Genomic DNA, 16,971 nt, shown 5'->3' with positions numbered 1-16,971 from the left:
CTTTCTGATCTCAGTGACCGTTAGTAAATCCACTATACACGGTGAGTGATCTGATTCTCCTGGCGCTTCAAACTGAGCAACAACATCTGGGAAGGCTATTCTCCAAGCTTCATTACCTAGAGCTCTGTCTAGTTTACGAAGAATCGGGTCCTCTGGTCTATTATTAGTCCATGTGTAGAAAGTTCCTCGAGTCTCCAAATCCTCTAGTTCACATTGTAGTAGACAATCACTAAACTCTTCCATACCTCTGATGGGCAGCTCATATGGTAAGATTGAGAAATGCTCTGAAGCACTCACAATCTGGTTGAAATCGCCAAGGATGAGGAATGGCTTATCCTTAACCAGATGATGAGCCGACACACTTCTAAGCTCCTGCCACAAAACCCTCCTCTGTGCTTCCGTATTGAAAGCATACACAAACCCCACTGTCACTGATACCTGAGACGCTGGATCAAACACTCCACAAACCATTAATTGCTCCGACTTTTTAAATACCACCACTGACAAAGACTGTTCCCACACGATCCAAATTCTCCCTCCATTAACTTCTGAGTAATTACTGTCATAACTTAACCCCTGAAGCAAACTTGACATCATAGCTGCGGAATTCTCCTCACTGACCCGAGTCTCAATCAAAGCACCCACTGAACAACCCAAACTATTCACAAAGCTACGAACTTTATTCTGGCGACTGCCATTATTCAGACCCCTAACGTTCCAAGAAAATATCTTCATATATACAAGTTTGAAGACCGCCTTGCGGTTAGAGATTGTGCGTCTTCATTGAGGCTGAGCCCCAATTCCGAAACGAGAACGCACTTTTAGGAGGCTGCTTCTTAATGGTCGAATGCCATAGCTCTTGTCTGATGGCTTTCCGGACTGCCTTAGGGTGTTTGAACCAGAGCCTCTCATCCTCTTCACGATCGTCACCTGATGGAGTTTTTGGCTCATTCTCTTCCTCCTCTAGCAAAACATCCTGATTCACTCCTTTTCCATCACTAAGCACAGACACTACACGTGAATGCTCCTTCACTTCCTCTTGATTTTCATCAACAGCCACATCCCTTATCTCAGACTTCTCTACTTTCTCGATCCTTTCCACAACACCAGAGCCCTCTGGGATGACTAGGAGAGGCTGATCCTCCAAAGTCGTTGAGTTCACTACCAACGAAGAACTTGGCACACGAGACCGAGACCGGCCCTTTCTCTTAGACTTCTTCTTATTTGCTCTCTTTTCTTCCGGCACCTCGTGGTCAACCTTGATTTCTCCCTCCTCCTCCTGTTCTGATGCTCCTGTCTCCAGGCTTATCTTTGTGGAGGTAGAAACCATTTTGTCTTGTTGAAGGCTTGTCTGAACAAAAGGTTTATTTCTCTTGACAAGCGGCTTCAAACATCTGTTGAGGAGATGACCAAATTTACCACAGTTAAGACATCTTGGTGGTAAGCTAGGATACTCAACCTGAATCCGCACAGCATTACCCTGATCATCCCTTACTTCCACCAGCCTGGGAGGTTCACTTTCTAGCTGGATCTCAATCTTAACCTTTGTATCTCCAAAATGGTATGGATCCAGTCTTGATTTCTCCGTGTGAAGCGGTTCACCAATCGCACTCGAGACCACACTTATTCCATCGATAGAGTATAACTGTGGCGGGACGTAACCTTTGAGCGATTTGCTACATCTTCCTCCCATTTTACATGTGCCTAAGCTTGGACCAGTATATCCTACATATTTTCCGTCTGGTAGCAGACCCCTTTTAAACGCCAAGATTTTAGTTGAGCATGACATCCTAGGATGGCTACCTTTTTCTTGTTCAAGCGCGCTATATAGCTACACAAAGGTTCAGCTCGATGCAGGAGGACCTCGTAGAGGTCATCGGCTGTTTTATAGGCTCCTGCTACTTACGCATTGTTCAACAGACTTGTCAGGCAGGTTTGCGAAGGAGCGTATCGACCCATTTGGTAGGTTGATGTACCATTGTAAAGCGGGTCCGGTTAATGTTTGGATAAAACCGTTCAACATAGTGGCCTCTATGAGCTCTTTTTGGATTGCTACAGCAAGCATCCGTTGCTTGTATTGGTAAACATGATTGTCTTGATCATTGGAACCGTCATATATCCTTATATTGTGGAAATAGAACTTGGCACCTGCACAGATGTGATTTCGTCTGCAAAAGGCTTATCCACATAGGAGTCAAGAGAACTTCTTCGGATTGGAGGAGCTATCCCTGGAATTCTCTATATTATTGAATAAACGGCTTTTAATTTCTTAGAGAACATTCGCTCAAGGTATGCAGTCATGGTGGACTTCCTTGCCATCTGGCCTTCCGGTGTCTCCTCGTCGGTTTCCATATTGGAATCATCGCCCTCTGTAAAGTTAGCTTGACTTCTTCTTTCACCTTCAACTCTCGTAGTCGCCTCTCCATTCAAAGGTGGAGCTGTCGGGTTGTGTTACCCTTTTCAACCGGAGTTTCCATAAATTGCACTCATCGTTAGAGAGCTTAATTCTGTTCTCGGAGAAGTAGGTTCTCAGCTTCGACCTGTAAGAACTTCTCCATGCTTTTCTCTTACAGCTTGGAGTGTTTGTTCAACGTGTTCTTAAAGAATTGAACCTCTGAGAGAATCTGAGGATTATCTGCAGCAAAGTCTCAAGCGTTAGGTAACTTGGTGACTGGATTATGCAAGGCTTTGATTCGAGCTTGAAATTGGATTTCGACTGGGGTGGCCGTAGGTTGCTTGATATGCTCACTTTCTATCATCGTTACGTATATTATATCATCGTCCTCCTTCTAGTGCCAAACAGTTAGGGATCGTATTTATATCGTTGTAATCCAGCGAAATAATTGTAGTTGTTTTTAATAAGTAAATAAATTTTGTTAAATCATTTTTGAAATATGTTGGGATCAAAATCGGTAGCGACGAAATCAATGTCGGAAATTTCTGAGAAACCTTTCTAAAACGAAAATAAGAATACGAAAAGCTAAAACTTCGTATTTTTAGAGACTATTGCACAACAAGCTCCTCGCAAGGGATCACTCACCCCATCTAAGGGACAATCCCTGAGCATTGGAACAACCAAACCAGCATTGTCCGACCCGCCATCGGGGAAATTGGATAAGCAAAGTCCAACTCACCCAATGGCGAGTTGGATCAGTCTTTTCCAGTTCGCCATTAGCCAAGTTGGATCAGTCCAATGATATGCATTCTCGTCTCCAGAACTCCCCCCCCCCCTCGAGTCTCGGTCAAATTGTGTCTTATTTCGTCCTGATCGGAGTAACCGTTGAAACTTTACGAAAAAAACGATGAAGACTTATTTTCTCGTATAAGTTCGGATCAATCGTATAAAACGATAACGGTTTACTAACCACCAATGTTATCTCAGCTATATGATTGATCTCCACTGTTTCGTAAAACCGGCCTCGTACTGAAAGTTATTCTTCCGGAAAAAACATTGTAAAAATGTTTTCGTCGAAAACGCCCCAAAGGGTCTAAAACGCGGCCAAAGCCCACTTACGATTTTTAACGAAAAATCGGTCCAAAGTCACAATGACGGTTTATTTATTAGTCGCGGGAAGAGATAAATGTCAAGTTTGAAAATAAATTTTAAGTTTGAAGATAAATGTCAAGTTTGAAGCGATAATTATGTAGATCGGGAAAAATGGAATATTTCCGTAAGAAGATTAACTCGACCCAAGAGCAAAAAAGGAATGCCCAAATAGACCTTTGTGGAAACTGAAATTCGCACTGTCAATTTCGTTGATTTAGGAAAGATAGGAAACCCTAAATTTCCCATAGGTCCCGAATATCTGCTAAATCACACGCCAAGCAATCAAAAACACGAAAATATAGACAAAAAAATATGAGAATCGAAAAGAGAGGAAGAAGTGTTTTATTTTGAATCTGCGTTTGAGCGTTAAAACAAGGTAAGAGCCTTGGCCACGAGACCTGCCGGCGAGATCTCTAGTTCTAGCAACCTAAGACTGCGGAAACCTAGTTGAGTCGCAGCTCGATAACAAAAACAAAAAGTTGCCTAAATGCCCCAAGTGCTAAGTTTGCTCTGGGAAAAAAATTGCGTCTCTCTGCATCTTCAACCTTGACATCCTTATATACTCCTCCAAGAGGCGGTTTGCTCTTTCCCTTTTTGCCCTCGGTCAAGTTTATTACTTCGCGGAAAGATTCCATTTTTCTTCAATCTTCGTATTTATCTTTGGAAACTTCACATTTATCCTCCAAACTTGACATTTATCTTCTCATGTAGAATAAAAGATAAGCCGTCATAACGATTGGGCTCAATTTCATATAAAATCCTAGTGGGCTTCTAGCCGCGTTCTGGACCCCTCTGAGCCGTTTTCCGACTTAAGCGTTCTTACGATTATCAAAAGAGAGCTTCCGAAATGACGTCGATTCCGAAGAAGGTTCAAATTTCTCATATAATGGAGGCTGTTCAAGGTGTTTAGTTAACCATTGCAGCTTTATATGATCAATTCGAACTTCATACGAGAAAACGAGTTCTTGCGGTTTTTAAATCGTAAAGTTTCAATGGTGACTCCGATCGAGATGAAACAAGATTAGGTTGGGTCCGATCTTGAAGGAGGGAGCTACAAGGACGGGATGAAGGCAGACTAGTTGATCCAACTCGCCGAACGGGCGAGTCAGACTGCTTGTTTGGTCCAACTCGCCCGTTCGGCGAGTTGGAGAGCTTTATGGTTGTTTCGCTGTTTGGGATCCGTTTGTCCGAGTCCTGAAGTAACCTTTCTCGAAGACATATCGTGTGAATCCTTTTCAGATTTGATACGAAACTCGATTTAGGTTTTCCTCCTTTTCTCTTACTTTGAATTTTATCGTTTCATTTTCAAAGAGGACATTTCCTGGGAAGTTTCTGACGTTGATTCCGTCGTAACTAATTAGGACCCCAACAACCATGGAGGAATATATAAGTGACGCAAAGGCAAGAGGCGCAAGAGAGAACCTTACACACAACAAAATTTAGCATTTAGAGCAATTTAGGCAATTTAAGTTTTTGTTATCGAGCTGCAACTCAACTAGGTTACACAGTCTTAGGTCGTTAGAACTAGGAAGAAATGGGCAGAATCGACCAGCTCCATTGCGACCCACTCGTTATCAATCTCGTAATCAGGGATCTCGTAATCAGAGATCTCGAGGTCGCAAGGATCCTCGTTGATACAGGAAGTACGGTCAACAACATCTTCCGCGACACCCTCAATAGGATGAACATCGAACTAGGTGTTGGGGTCAAAATCGGTCACGACGGAATCAATGTCTGAAAGTCTGTAAAAATCAGCACGAACGTTTTTACGAAAAGTAATCTTCATAAAGATATCTTTACGAAGAGCCTTGCGGGAAAATCTTGTTCAAATCTCAATCGAACCACTAAATACCGATTGTCCGAAGGCAACGGACATGTATCCAAATCGGCCGCGGACAAGCTCTAGTATGGAAATCGGACCACGGACAAGCCAAGCTCGATCGATACACGGCGACCAAGCATGCACACAGATCGATCGCTACGTAGCGACCGAGCCCGAGCCTAGCTCGGTCGCCACGTAGCGACCGAGCGTGATGCGCCCTTGAGTAGCGCACCGGGCAAAACAGACATGCATAGCTTGATCATGGAAAGCAGTAATGATATATGTTCATTGTTTGACTCATATCTTCCAAAATACGAGTCCTCTACACATGAAATAACTTGAAGAATGTTCTTAACTCAATTACGGAGCTCCTCGAAGAAGAATCAGATCAAACGGAGTTAAGATGTGGGAGTTATGCAATTTGCAAATCAGGAGACCTTCAGTTCTCGCGAATTTGGGCCGTACGGATCGTCCAGCCCACATCTTGATCCTTACCGCGAAGGAACCACTTGGTTCAGACGAACCTGGACGTTAGCCGAAGAGTCTCTTTGACCAGATCTGAGATCCAAGAGTTTTAATACATTGTCTTTAAATTTCTCATCTTGCTTCGATTTACTAAGTTTGTCTTTAATACATTTTTAAGTCTTTTTCTATTCCTCAAGTAGTATAAATATGTAAACATTTCTCCTAATAAAATCAGTCTATGTTTTTGAGTTTATTTTGTTTCTTCTCTGAGTGAGAGAGAGAGTTCTTTAGCTAGTTCATTGGTGTGAACCGGCTTGTTGATTTGGTGGTCAGCCAATTTATCTTTGTGTGTTATTTGGTGGCTAGCCAACACATTCTTTCTTTCTTAGGTGGTTAGCTTTAGATCGTGGGTATATCAAGAGCCATTCCGTATCTCTTGACGATCCTTTCAATCCATCTCAGTTCAAGAAATGCCGTTTGCCTTCTCGGATCATATCCAACACCCAGCTAAAGTGATCCTTCCCGATTTAGGGCATATCAAGTGGTATCAGAGCCACTTTGGCTGGTTTGTTTTCATTTCATCTTTTCATCTTCTCATCTCTCCACGATTTTATTTTCTTATTTCTTGTTGGATCCTGGCTGTTCCTTTACTCCCTTGTGATCGCCAGTTATTAAAAAAAAAGAAAAGAAAAAAAAATCGATCAAAAAAAAAAATGAGTGAAAGTTTTGGCTTGAATCACTTCTGAAGAGAAATCCAGGGGGAGTGGTGGAAGAGAAACCCTGCTGGCTGAAGAGAAACCCAACCTTAGGAAAAATAAGACGGATCCATATCAAAATTCTCTTGATCTTTCTTTCTCTTTTCTTTTCCCACAAAAGTTTGTTTTGGGTTTTGATTGCTGAATTTTGACTGCCTATCATCCTTTGAACCAGTGGAAAGAACTCTGAGTGATCACCTAAAAATCGTGAGCTAAACACTTTGAGAGTGTGAGGATTTTTATTTGCTAACTCTTTTGTTAAGTGTTTTCAGGATGTTTGGACTTCACAAGAAATCAAATCAGGCTTCAAAACTACAACAAGATGTTTATTATCCTTTTAAAACCGTGCTTGAAACAAAGCAAATGATTTTTGGAGATAAGACACATTTTTCTTCTAATGGTTTGATTCTGCGCAGAAAAAAAGAAACCAAAGAAAGATGCAAAACAGGTTCGATGATGATGAGAAAAGGGTCAAAAATGGTGATCGTCCCTTCACCAAGGCCAAGAGAAGCAACTGTGATGTGCTTGACCGAACGAGCTTCAGACTTATGCCAGTTTGGAGAAGATGTTGCATAAGGCAATTTTTGCTATTCATCAACTCAAAAAGAAAGGAAACACCAACACTTCGTCTCCACCAAAACAACAATGTAAGTTTTCTTCTCTTTCAAATTCCGATTTGAAAATTAATGTGTTTTCTTTTGATAAAAGCAAAGCTGTGAAACCCACAAGCAAAGCTCATTCTGCCAGGTGCTTCAAATACCATAGGATCGGTCATTATGCTAACAAGTGCCAAAACCAGAAACCGTTGGTGACTTTGGAGAATGAGAACGTTCAAACCGAGCCAGAAAAGCTAGAATTTGCAGACCCATTGCCAATTTTCGATAACTACACACATGAGCCAATGGCAGGTTTGAAATCTTGTGAACATAAGGACTTATTTTCTTCTCAATCTGAATCAATTCCTGATGAATCTTGCTTTCAATTACCTGTTTCACAACCAGAGAATCCAAGTAGTTTTGAATTAATTTCTCAGTTTGAAAAGGATTCTGAAAACGTTTTGAACAAGGATGAATTTTCTGGTCCTCTGAATGCTCTTGATATTGGTGCATATGACTTTGGTCTTGAAAGCTTTGTGTCAATGCAGGAAGGGCCAGATGAAGAACAAAACTGTGGTCATCAAGCAAACCAAGAAAGCTCTTCTTCCATTCAAAAACCGAACCAAACTCAAGGTGAGCAATGTTCTGATTATAATTCCTTTTTTTATAACCCTTTTCCTTTTAATGTTCCAGATTTAAGGACAAATATTTTTGAAGAGGGAGGGAATGATGCGCCCTTGAGTAGCGCACCGGGCAAAACAGACATGCATAGCTTGATCATGGAAAGCAGTAATGATATATGTTCATTGTTTGACTCATATCTTCCAAAATACGAGTCCTCTACGCATGAAATAACTTGGAGAATGTTCTTAACTCAATTACAGAGCTCCTCAAAGAAGAATCAGATCAAACAGAGTTCAGATGTGGGAGTTATGAAATTCGCAAATCAGGAGACTGTCAGTTCTCGCGAATTTGGGCCGTACGGATCGTCCAGTCCACATCTTGATCCTTACCGCGAAGGAACCACTTGGTTCAGACGAACCTGGACGTTAGCCGAAGAGTCTCTTTGACCAGATCTGAGATCCAAGAGTTTTAATACATTGTCTTTAAATTACTCATCTTGATTCGATTTACTAAGTTTGTCTTTAATACATTTTTAAGTATTTTTCTATTCCTCAAGTAGTATAAATATGTAAACATTTCTCATAATAAAATCAGTCTATGTTTTTGAGTTTATTTTGTTTCTTCTCTGAGTGAGAGAGAGAGTTCTTTAGCTAGTTCATTGGTGTGAACCGGCTTGTTGATTTGGTGGTCAGCCAATTCATCTTTGTGTGTTGTTTGGTGGCTAGCCAACACATTCTTTCTTTCTTAGGTGGTTAGCATTAGATCGTGGGTATATCAAGAGCCATTCCGCATCTCTTGACGATCCTTTCAATCCATCTCAGTTCCAGAAGTGCCGTTTGCCTTCTCGAATCATATCCAACACCCAGCTAACGTGATCCTTCCCGATTTAGGGCGTATCAGAGCGTCTGTCCCGCTCGGTCGCTATGTAGCGACCGATCTCGAGACAAGCTCGGTCGCTACGTAGCGACCGAGCTCTTCCGATACATCGATACGACACCAGTCCATGGATTCTCGTCTATCCTTCGATGCTATCTCCAGAAGACCGTAGCGAACTCGGTTCATGTTTTCCGCCATTCTAAGTCATCGATCAAACTTTGCAGTAAAAACCGCGGAAAGTTCGTTCTTTATCGAAAGAAGTCGCAATAAACGTTTCGAGTCGGAAGACGGCCCAAAGGGACCGAAGACACGACTCGAGGCCCATCTTACGATTTCTTAACCAAAAGCCTGTAAACCGTAGGACGGTTTACGCTTGGCGCGCAAGGAAGGATAAATGTCAAGTTTCCGCGGATAAATACGAAATTTTGAAGATAATTACGAAGATCGGAAAAAAGGGAATATCTCCATTTTATGCTATGACGGCTTAAGGGCAGAAGAGTAAAAGCATAAACCGACATTGGAGCGAGTATATAAGGAGTCCTAGGCGATAGGCATGGGGGAAGAACTTTTTCAGAGCAAACTTAGCACTTAGAGCAATTAGGCAACTTTCCGTTTTTGTTATTTCGAGCTGCGACTCAATTAGGTTTAGCCGTCTTAGGGTTGATAGAACTAGGAATCTCGCCGACAGCTCTCGAGCCCAGGCTTATACCTTGTTGTAAACGCTCATACGCAAATTCGGAATAAAACTTCTCTTTGCTCTCTTTTACGATCTTTTATATTTTGTCGTTGTTATCTCGTGTTCTGATTGCTTAGCGTGTGGTATTAGCAGATATCCGGGACCTCTGGGAAACTAGGGTTCTCCTACTTTCCTTATTTTAACGGAAATCGACAGTGCGAATTTTGGTTCCCACACTAGGCAAAGTGGAATATTTTTCCCTAACAAGGAGAGCAAGAGGCAACAAAAAAAGGATCCGCAAATAATCACACACACTTACTTTCGGCTAGAACTAGGGTTTTCATCTATTTCTCGCCGACTTGTACGATCCGGGCCGGTTTGCTTTCTACCGCTTATTTCCTTATTTGTAAACCGACCAGATGATTTTCTGATCTAATAAACGCTTTTTTCTCGACCCACCGACGAGTTCTCATCTTCTTTTCACTAGTTTCCCAACAGATCTCGGTTCAAACAGTTGGCGCCCCCCGTGGAGCCTGACAATGTAGCGTCAGCAAAGATCAGCATGGTTCGCTCAGACTCGCCGTCCGGCGAAGAGTACACCCCAGCTGAAGCAGCTCCAACAGCAGCATCTTTCATCGACACCATCATGGAGAAAATGGCTCAACAAGACGCCGTTCAAAAGGCGATGAACGAGCAGCTCATCGCTATTGCCGCCATCCTCGCTCCCTTAACCAGAAACCCTGCAGATCCGGCTTTGACGATTCGACGACAGCTATTTGATACCCATCGAACGGCCTGCGCCGGAAAAGTAGGTACAAGCGCCGCCCAAACTCCCGGCGGCCCAGATCTGACGACTGTCCAAGAACTCGCAGAGCTTGAACAATCACTTCAGGATATCCAAAGTCAGATCCACAAAGGCACAACCTCTGCGCTGTTAATCGAAAGTGTTCTCGCCGAAACCCTAAGAAATCCATTTACCCGGCGAATCACCGATGTACGATTCTGACCGACGGAGAAAATCCGTCTACCGTCTTTCGCTGGAAAGTCCGACCCCACCGATCATATTACTGCGTTCAACATAGCAATGGGTCGAACTAACTTCTCCGACAACGAAAAGGACGCTGGGTTTTGCCGATTTTTCGTAGAAAGTCTTCAAGGGCCAGCACTGGGTTGGTTCACCTGGCTGGAAGAGAACTCCATCGACAGTTTCCACGCCCTGTCGGCCTCTTTCCTTAAACAGTGCATCATGTCTACGAGAGAGGGAGCTACCTTGTCCGACCTATGGCACCTATCCCAAACCCAAAACCATAGCCTCCGCGACTTCATGGAGAATTTTAAAGTTGTCGTCTCAAAAGTACACGTCCCAGAGAGCATCGCCGTCGACTCTCTTATGAATACTCTCTTTGTCCATTACCCATTCCGAAGCGATCTCTATCAAAATCGCACCAGGTCGCTTCAAGATGCGATCGCGAGGTCAAACATGATGTGCCCCGGTTCGTGGATCAGTCCATTGGAGCCAACCAGCCTGGAGATTAGGACGTTCTGAACAATTTGACCGAGGTTTGTTCATCCGACCGTACCGATCAGACTGACCGAGCCATCCCGCATGCGTCCCAATTGGAGCTTTGGCTGGAACCACAGCCCGTCTTCCCCGACCAACTCGACATTCTAAGACCCACGGTTGAGCCAGACTTAGCTTGGGTCGTGAAGAAACCGAAGACGAACATGCATTCTTATCCAGCGGACCATCCGGACAGTCCCGCAAGCATCCTTATCTTTACCCCGTGCATCCATCTGGTTCAGATGAACCTTGACATTATCTGAAGGGTCATCTTTGACCAATCTGCATGGAAGACTGAGTCTTTGACTCATTAATTCAGATCTGGTCAAATTTGTATTTTCTATGTATTATTTTCCGTGTATTATCTTTATTAGTCTTTGACTACAAACACTATAAATATGTAGTCTTATTCTATGAATAAAATCAGCCTATGTTTTTGAGTTTATTTTAGTTTCTTCTATGAGTGAGAGAGAGAGAGTTCTTTAGCTAGTTCATTGGTGTAAACCGGTTTGTTGATTTGGTGGTCAGCCAATTCATCTTTGTGTGATGTTTGGTGGTTAGCCAACACATTAATTCTTTCTTGGGTGGTTAGCCTTAGATCGTGGGTATATCAAGAGCCATTCCGCATCTCTTGACGATCCTTTCAATCCATCTCAGTTCCAGAAGTGCAGTTTGCCTTCTCGGATCATATCCAACACCCAGCTAAAGTGATCCTTCCCAGTTTAGGGCGTATCAAGTGGTATCAGAGCCACTTTTGCTGGTTTGTTTTCTTTCATCTTTCATCTTCTCATCTCTCTACGTTTTTCTTTTCTTATTTCTTGGATCTGGGCTGTTCCTTTACTCCCTTGTGATCGCCTATTATAAAAAAAAATATATCGATTAAAAAAAGAAAAAAGTTTTTGCTTGAATCACTCCTGAAGATAAATCCAGAGGGAGTGGTGGAAGAGAAAACCTGCTGGCTGAAGAGAAACCCAGCCTTAGGACAGTTAAGGCAGATCCATATCAAAAATCTCTTCATCTTTCTTTCTCTTTTTTTTTCCCACAAAAGTTTGTTTTGGGTTTTGATTGCTGAATTTGACTGCCTATCATCCTTTGAACCAGTGGAATGAACTCTGAGTGATCACCTAAAAATCGTGAGCTAAACACTTTGAGAGTGTGAGGATTTTTATTTGTTAACTCTTTTGTTAAGTGTTTTCAGGATGTTTGGACTTCTAAAGAAATAAAAATCACAACAAGACGTTTACTTTCCTTTTAAAACCATGTTAGAAAAAGAGCAAATGATTTTTGGAAATAAGAAACAGTTTGCTTCTAATGTGTTTGATTTTGTGAAACAAAGAAACCAAAGGAAGAGACAAAACATGTTCGATGATGATGAGAAGTGGGTCAGAAGTGGTGATCGTCCCTTCACCAAAGCCAAGAGAAGCAACCGTGTTGTGTTTGATCAGAATGAGCTTCAGACTTATGTAAGCTTAGAGAAGATGTTGCATAAGACAATTCATGCTATCCGACAACTCAAAAAGAAGGGAAACACCAACACTTCTCCTGCACCAAAACAACAAAGTAATTTTTCTTTTTTTTCAAATTCTGATTTGAAAACTAATGTGTTGTCTTCTGATAAAAGCAAAGCGGTAAAACCCACAAGAAAATCTCATTCTACCAGGTGCTTGAAATGCCATAGGATCGGTCATTAAGGTAACAAGTGTCAAAAGCAAAGACCGTTGGTGACTTTGGAGAATGAGAACGTTGAATCCGAGCCAGAAAAGGTAGACCCATTACCAAATTTCGATGACTACACATATGAGTCAATGGAGGCGATAGATGAAGAACAAATTCGTGGTCATCAAGCCAACCAAGAAGAATCATCTTCCATTCAAAAAATGGACCAAAAGGTGAGAATTGTGCTGATTATGGTTCTTTTGCTTATAATCCTTTTCCTTTTAATGTTTCAGATTTGAGGACAAATATTTTTGAAAAGGAAGGGAATGATGTGCCCTGGTGTGTGGATCATTCCATTGGAGCCAACCAGCATGGAGATCTGGATGTTCTGAACAATTTGACCGAGGTTTGTTCATCCGACCGTACCGATCAGACTGACCGAGCCGTCCCGCGTGCGTCCCGATTGGAGCTTCGGCTGGAACCACGTCCAGACGACCGAACCAACAGAATCATAGCCTGTATTCCCCGACCAACTCGACATGCTAAGACCAACAATCGAGCCAGACTTAGCTTGGGTCGTGAAGAAACCGAAGACGAACATGCATTCTTATCCGGCGGACCATCCAGACAGTCCCGCAAGTGTCCTTATCTTTACCCCGTGCATCCATCTGGTTCAGATGAACCTGGACATTATCTGAAGGGTCATATTTGACCAATCTGCATGGAAGACTGAGGCTTTGACTCATTAATTCAGATCTGGTCAAATTTTTATTTTCTATGCATTATTTTCCGTCTTTTTTCTTTATTAGTTTTTGACTACAAACACTATAAATATGTAGTCTCATTCTATGAATAAAATAAGTCTATGTTTTTGAGTTTATTTTAGTTTCTTCTCTGAGTGCGAGAGAGAGTTCTTTAGCTAGTTCATTGGTGTGAACCAGCTTGTTGATTTGGTGGTAAGCCAATTCATCTTTGTGTGTTGTTTGGTGGTTAGCCAACACATTCATTCTTTCTTGGGTGGTTAGCCTTAGATCGTGGGTATATCAAGAGCCATTCCGCATCTCTTGACGATCCTTTCAATCCATCTCAGTTCCAGAAGTGCAGTTTGCCTTCTCGGATCATATTCAACACCCAGCTAAAGTGATCCTTCCCGATTTAGGGCGTATGAAAACAACTTCATCCGAATGGAAGAAGACACATCAGCGATACTAAAGTAAATAAACGCGACTAAGCCGACAGTTCCGAAAAATATAGAGATACGACAGGAGCCTCGACAGTACGCTCCCAACATCAAACCAAACAAAAACAAAAAATTTCTTTATGTCGTCAACGAAGACGACCTCTCGGGATCAACTGTCGTCGTATGCAAAAAGGGATGGAACCACTGGGACATGGAAGATGACGAGAAGTCACCAACCTCCTCAGCACCTTTGAGTTCGAGTCCTAAGTCAGCCGACCTCAATCAATGGTGCAGCTACCACAAGTCTAAGGCTTACGATACGAGAAACTGTAGGCACATGGTCGACCCCTTGTTCTCATCCAACAAGAGAGGGACACCAGACATCGAGCTACCTAAGCCAAGACAGAACAACGCCAAGACCTGGAGCAAAAAAAAGGAAAGGAAAGCTCAGAGTCCCCAGGATAAGGCTGCTCAGACCAGCGCACGACCGAAACGCGCAGAAGATGATAAGCCCGACGAACAGGAAGAAGGAGAAGCATGCGCTGACGACGACCAACCTCGCAACCGTCGACGCGTTCAGGTCATCTTCGCCTGACCAAGTTCTTTGTATGATGAAGAAGAAGATACTAGAGTCCGCGATTCACATGAGCGTTCCATCGAACGACCGAGTGAAAACAGCAACGCAACCGGAGCCTGCGACTTAAGGAGTAAACTTAAGAGAAAATCGCAAGCAATCAAGAGCGCGTATGTTTCCAAGAATGACCTTCGAGCGGTCATCAAAGAATCCAAAGCTAAAATAGTTGATAGTATCAGCATTCGACCTCACTCAAATCCTCGAGTGTCGACCTACGCGACCGGTTTAACCCGAAATCCGAAGACCTCGGATCAAGCTCAATCGATCAACACTACAAGAAAACACAGATTTTGCGACTGATTTTCCCGACTGATTGTGTAGTAGCTAAATTTACTAACTGTTTACCGACTGATTAGCGACTGATGTGCGACCGAAAGATTTCAGAAGCGAAACAGTCGTTAAATAACGACTCGGGAAACAATCACCTTTTAGTCGTAAATTAGCTACTAAAATGCGACTAATATATAGTTGGCACATAGCAGTCGGAAATCAGTAGGAAAACAGTCAGTAAATATTATCATAAACCTAAAACTGATACCCTAAACATATTTTAAACCCTAAACATGTTTAAACTCAAAACTCTAAATACAAACCTTAGAAATCTAAAGTTTCACACAATAAATCTTAATCTAAACCCTAAACACAATTTCTTAAAACCCTATATCATAAATACAAACTCCAATTATAATATTTTAAAACTTAAATATAAAATTTTAACAACAATTCTTAAATTTAAACTTAAAACTAATCTTATAATAATGAATCTTAAATCTATAACCCAAATACTATGCACCAAACCCTAAACTTTTAACCTAAAACTTGTACTCCAAATCACAAATCTAAATACCATTTCTAAATTTCAAATTTAAATACAAATCTAATCATTTAAAATTGTTATCTCAAATCTTACTTTAAACTCCTAACTTTCAAACTCCAAATTAACCTTATACCCCAAATCTATATTTCAAAATTTAGACTTTAACTAAAATTTACTATAGTAAATTAAAAGTGGTTAGAAATTTATATTGATTATTATGTTGTTGTCATCTTCATTAGTCATTACCTCTGCGTGAATCATATCATATGCATTAAATTTGTGAGTAAGACCATTAAGAAATCGAAGAAAAAGAATACGTAACGATTCTAAACGCATAACATGTTACACTCACGTTCACTACCACCCGTAGAGGTACATACATTCAACTTCATTTCATCTACTAATAAATTCGTATATGAACCTTACATAAAAAAATCCAATCTAAATCTTAAACTTAAACTATAAACTTATTCTTTTAGAAAACTTAATCTCAAATCTTAATAAAAAAAGTAATCACATTCTTAAACCCTAAACCCTATATTCCATATGCTATACCCTGATAATTTTTGTATTAATAATATTTTAAATCACTAACTTGAAGTCCAAAATTAAATCCACTTATATCACTATCACACAATAAAAACTAACTACACAATAAAAACATAAATTTAAATAAATAAATATTAGAGAAAGCTTCCCATTGGTCAATTTGAAAAACACAAGGATTAATATTATCTACCGTTGGATTAAATTGATCCAACAGATGTAAATTAACTGACTTTTTCTCTTTCCTCCTCACCTTCTACGAATCTTATCCTCCTATCTCTCTGTATCGCACTATCTCTCTCTCAAAATCTTATCCTCATATCTCTCTTTACACAATGACCAACAAATCAACAAAGACTGAGAGAATAAGAAGCAATCTCACTATCTCTATGTCACAAGAAGAAGGAGATGTCATGAAGAAGCAGAGATGGAGAGGGAGCTTCGGTGTGGGTGTGGCTCTACCTCATCTCGTCGCCACCTCTCTCCATTTCGTCTCCAGTTATCGAGTTCTTCTCAGCCTCTCTTTGCCATGAACCTCACCGGTCAAGCTCTCTCTATTTCTCTGATTTTGTATTGTGTTGCGGGGGTGTTGCAAGCCGCCTCTGGTCAATGGAGAGTAAAGACGAAGCTTCATGGTCGTTTCCGTCGGAGTTATCAGCCAGGAATGGGGAGAGCTGAGAAAGATTGAAGACAAGGACTGGAGCTAAGGGTCACCGGAGAGCATGGCGGCGGCGGTTTGATAACGATCTCTTTGTCGGTTCTCTAGGGCTTCTTTAATTTTTCGGTTTAATTGTCTGGTTTCTTATTTTATCTGATTGTATCTGGTTAACCACCATTCCCGGTTTGGGACAAAAATTAATAATACTAATTTGTTTTAAAAAATTACTAATAGTAAATTTTTTTTTTTTTTTTAATTTTTTATTTGGCATGTAGTCGTAAAAATAGTCGCAAAATCAGTCGGTAATTAGTAGCAATTCAGTAGTAAATTTTAGTGACTATTTAGCGACGAGCATTATTACGACGTTATGATCAGTCGTAAATTAGTCGTAAATTCTTGTTTAGCGACCGATTACCTACTGTTTTTGCAGTCGGGAAAAACCTGTTTTCTTGTAGTGCAAAGCGTTCTGACTTAAGGCAAAAGTTGGAAGAAACAAAGGCTAGAGCCGGCAGCAAGCCCATAAACTATCATCGAAGACCTGTCCAACGACCAGAGGAC

The 16,971-nt window shown here is 41.4% G+C and overlaps 1 protein-coding gene and 1 long non-coding RNA gene across 2 annotated transcripts; one reads left to right on the top strand and one right to left on the bottom strand.

The window, feature by feature from the left end:
* Positions 1–763: 763 nt before the first annotated feature.
* LOC117129308 lies at positions 764–1,693 on the bottom strand. Its single transcript, XM_033282876.1, has one exon. It carries the CDS (start codon positions 1,691–1,693, stop codon positions 764–766), a length of 930 nt encoding a protein of 309 aa, XP_033138767.1.
* A 5,818-nt stretch (positions 1,694–7,511) lies between these two features.
* On the top strand, positions 7,512–13,456 carry LOC117128908. The gene is made up of 3 exons (XR_004452321.1): positions 7,512–7,974; positions 8,070–8,643; positions 11,594–13,456. It is a non-coding gene; the product is annotated as an uncharacterized LOC117128908 (long non-coding RNA).
* Positions 13,457–16,971: the final 3,515 nt, after the last annotated feature.

Source organism: Brassica rapa, chromosome A10, assembly GCF_000309985.2.
Source record: "Brassica rapa cultivar Chiifu-401-42 chromosome A10, CAAS_Brap_v3.01, whole genome shotgun sequence".
Classification (NCBI taxonomy): Eukaryota; Viridiplantae; Streptophyta; class Magnoliopsida; order Brassicales; family Brassicaceae; genus Brassica; species Brassica rapa.
Note: the sequence above shows the minus strand (reverse complement) of the source record. Positions and strands in the feature narration are given on the sequence as shown.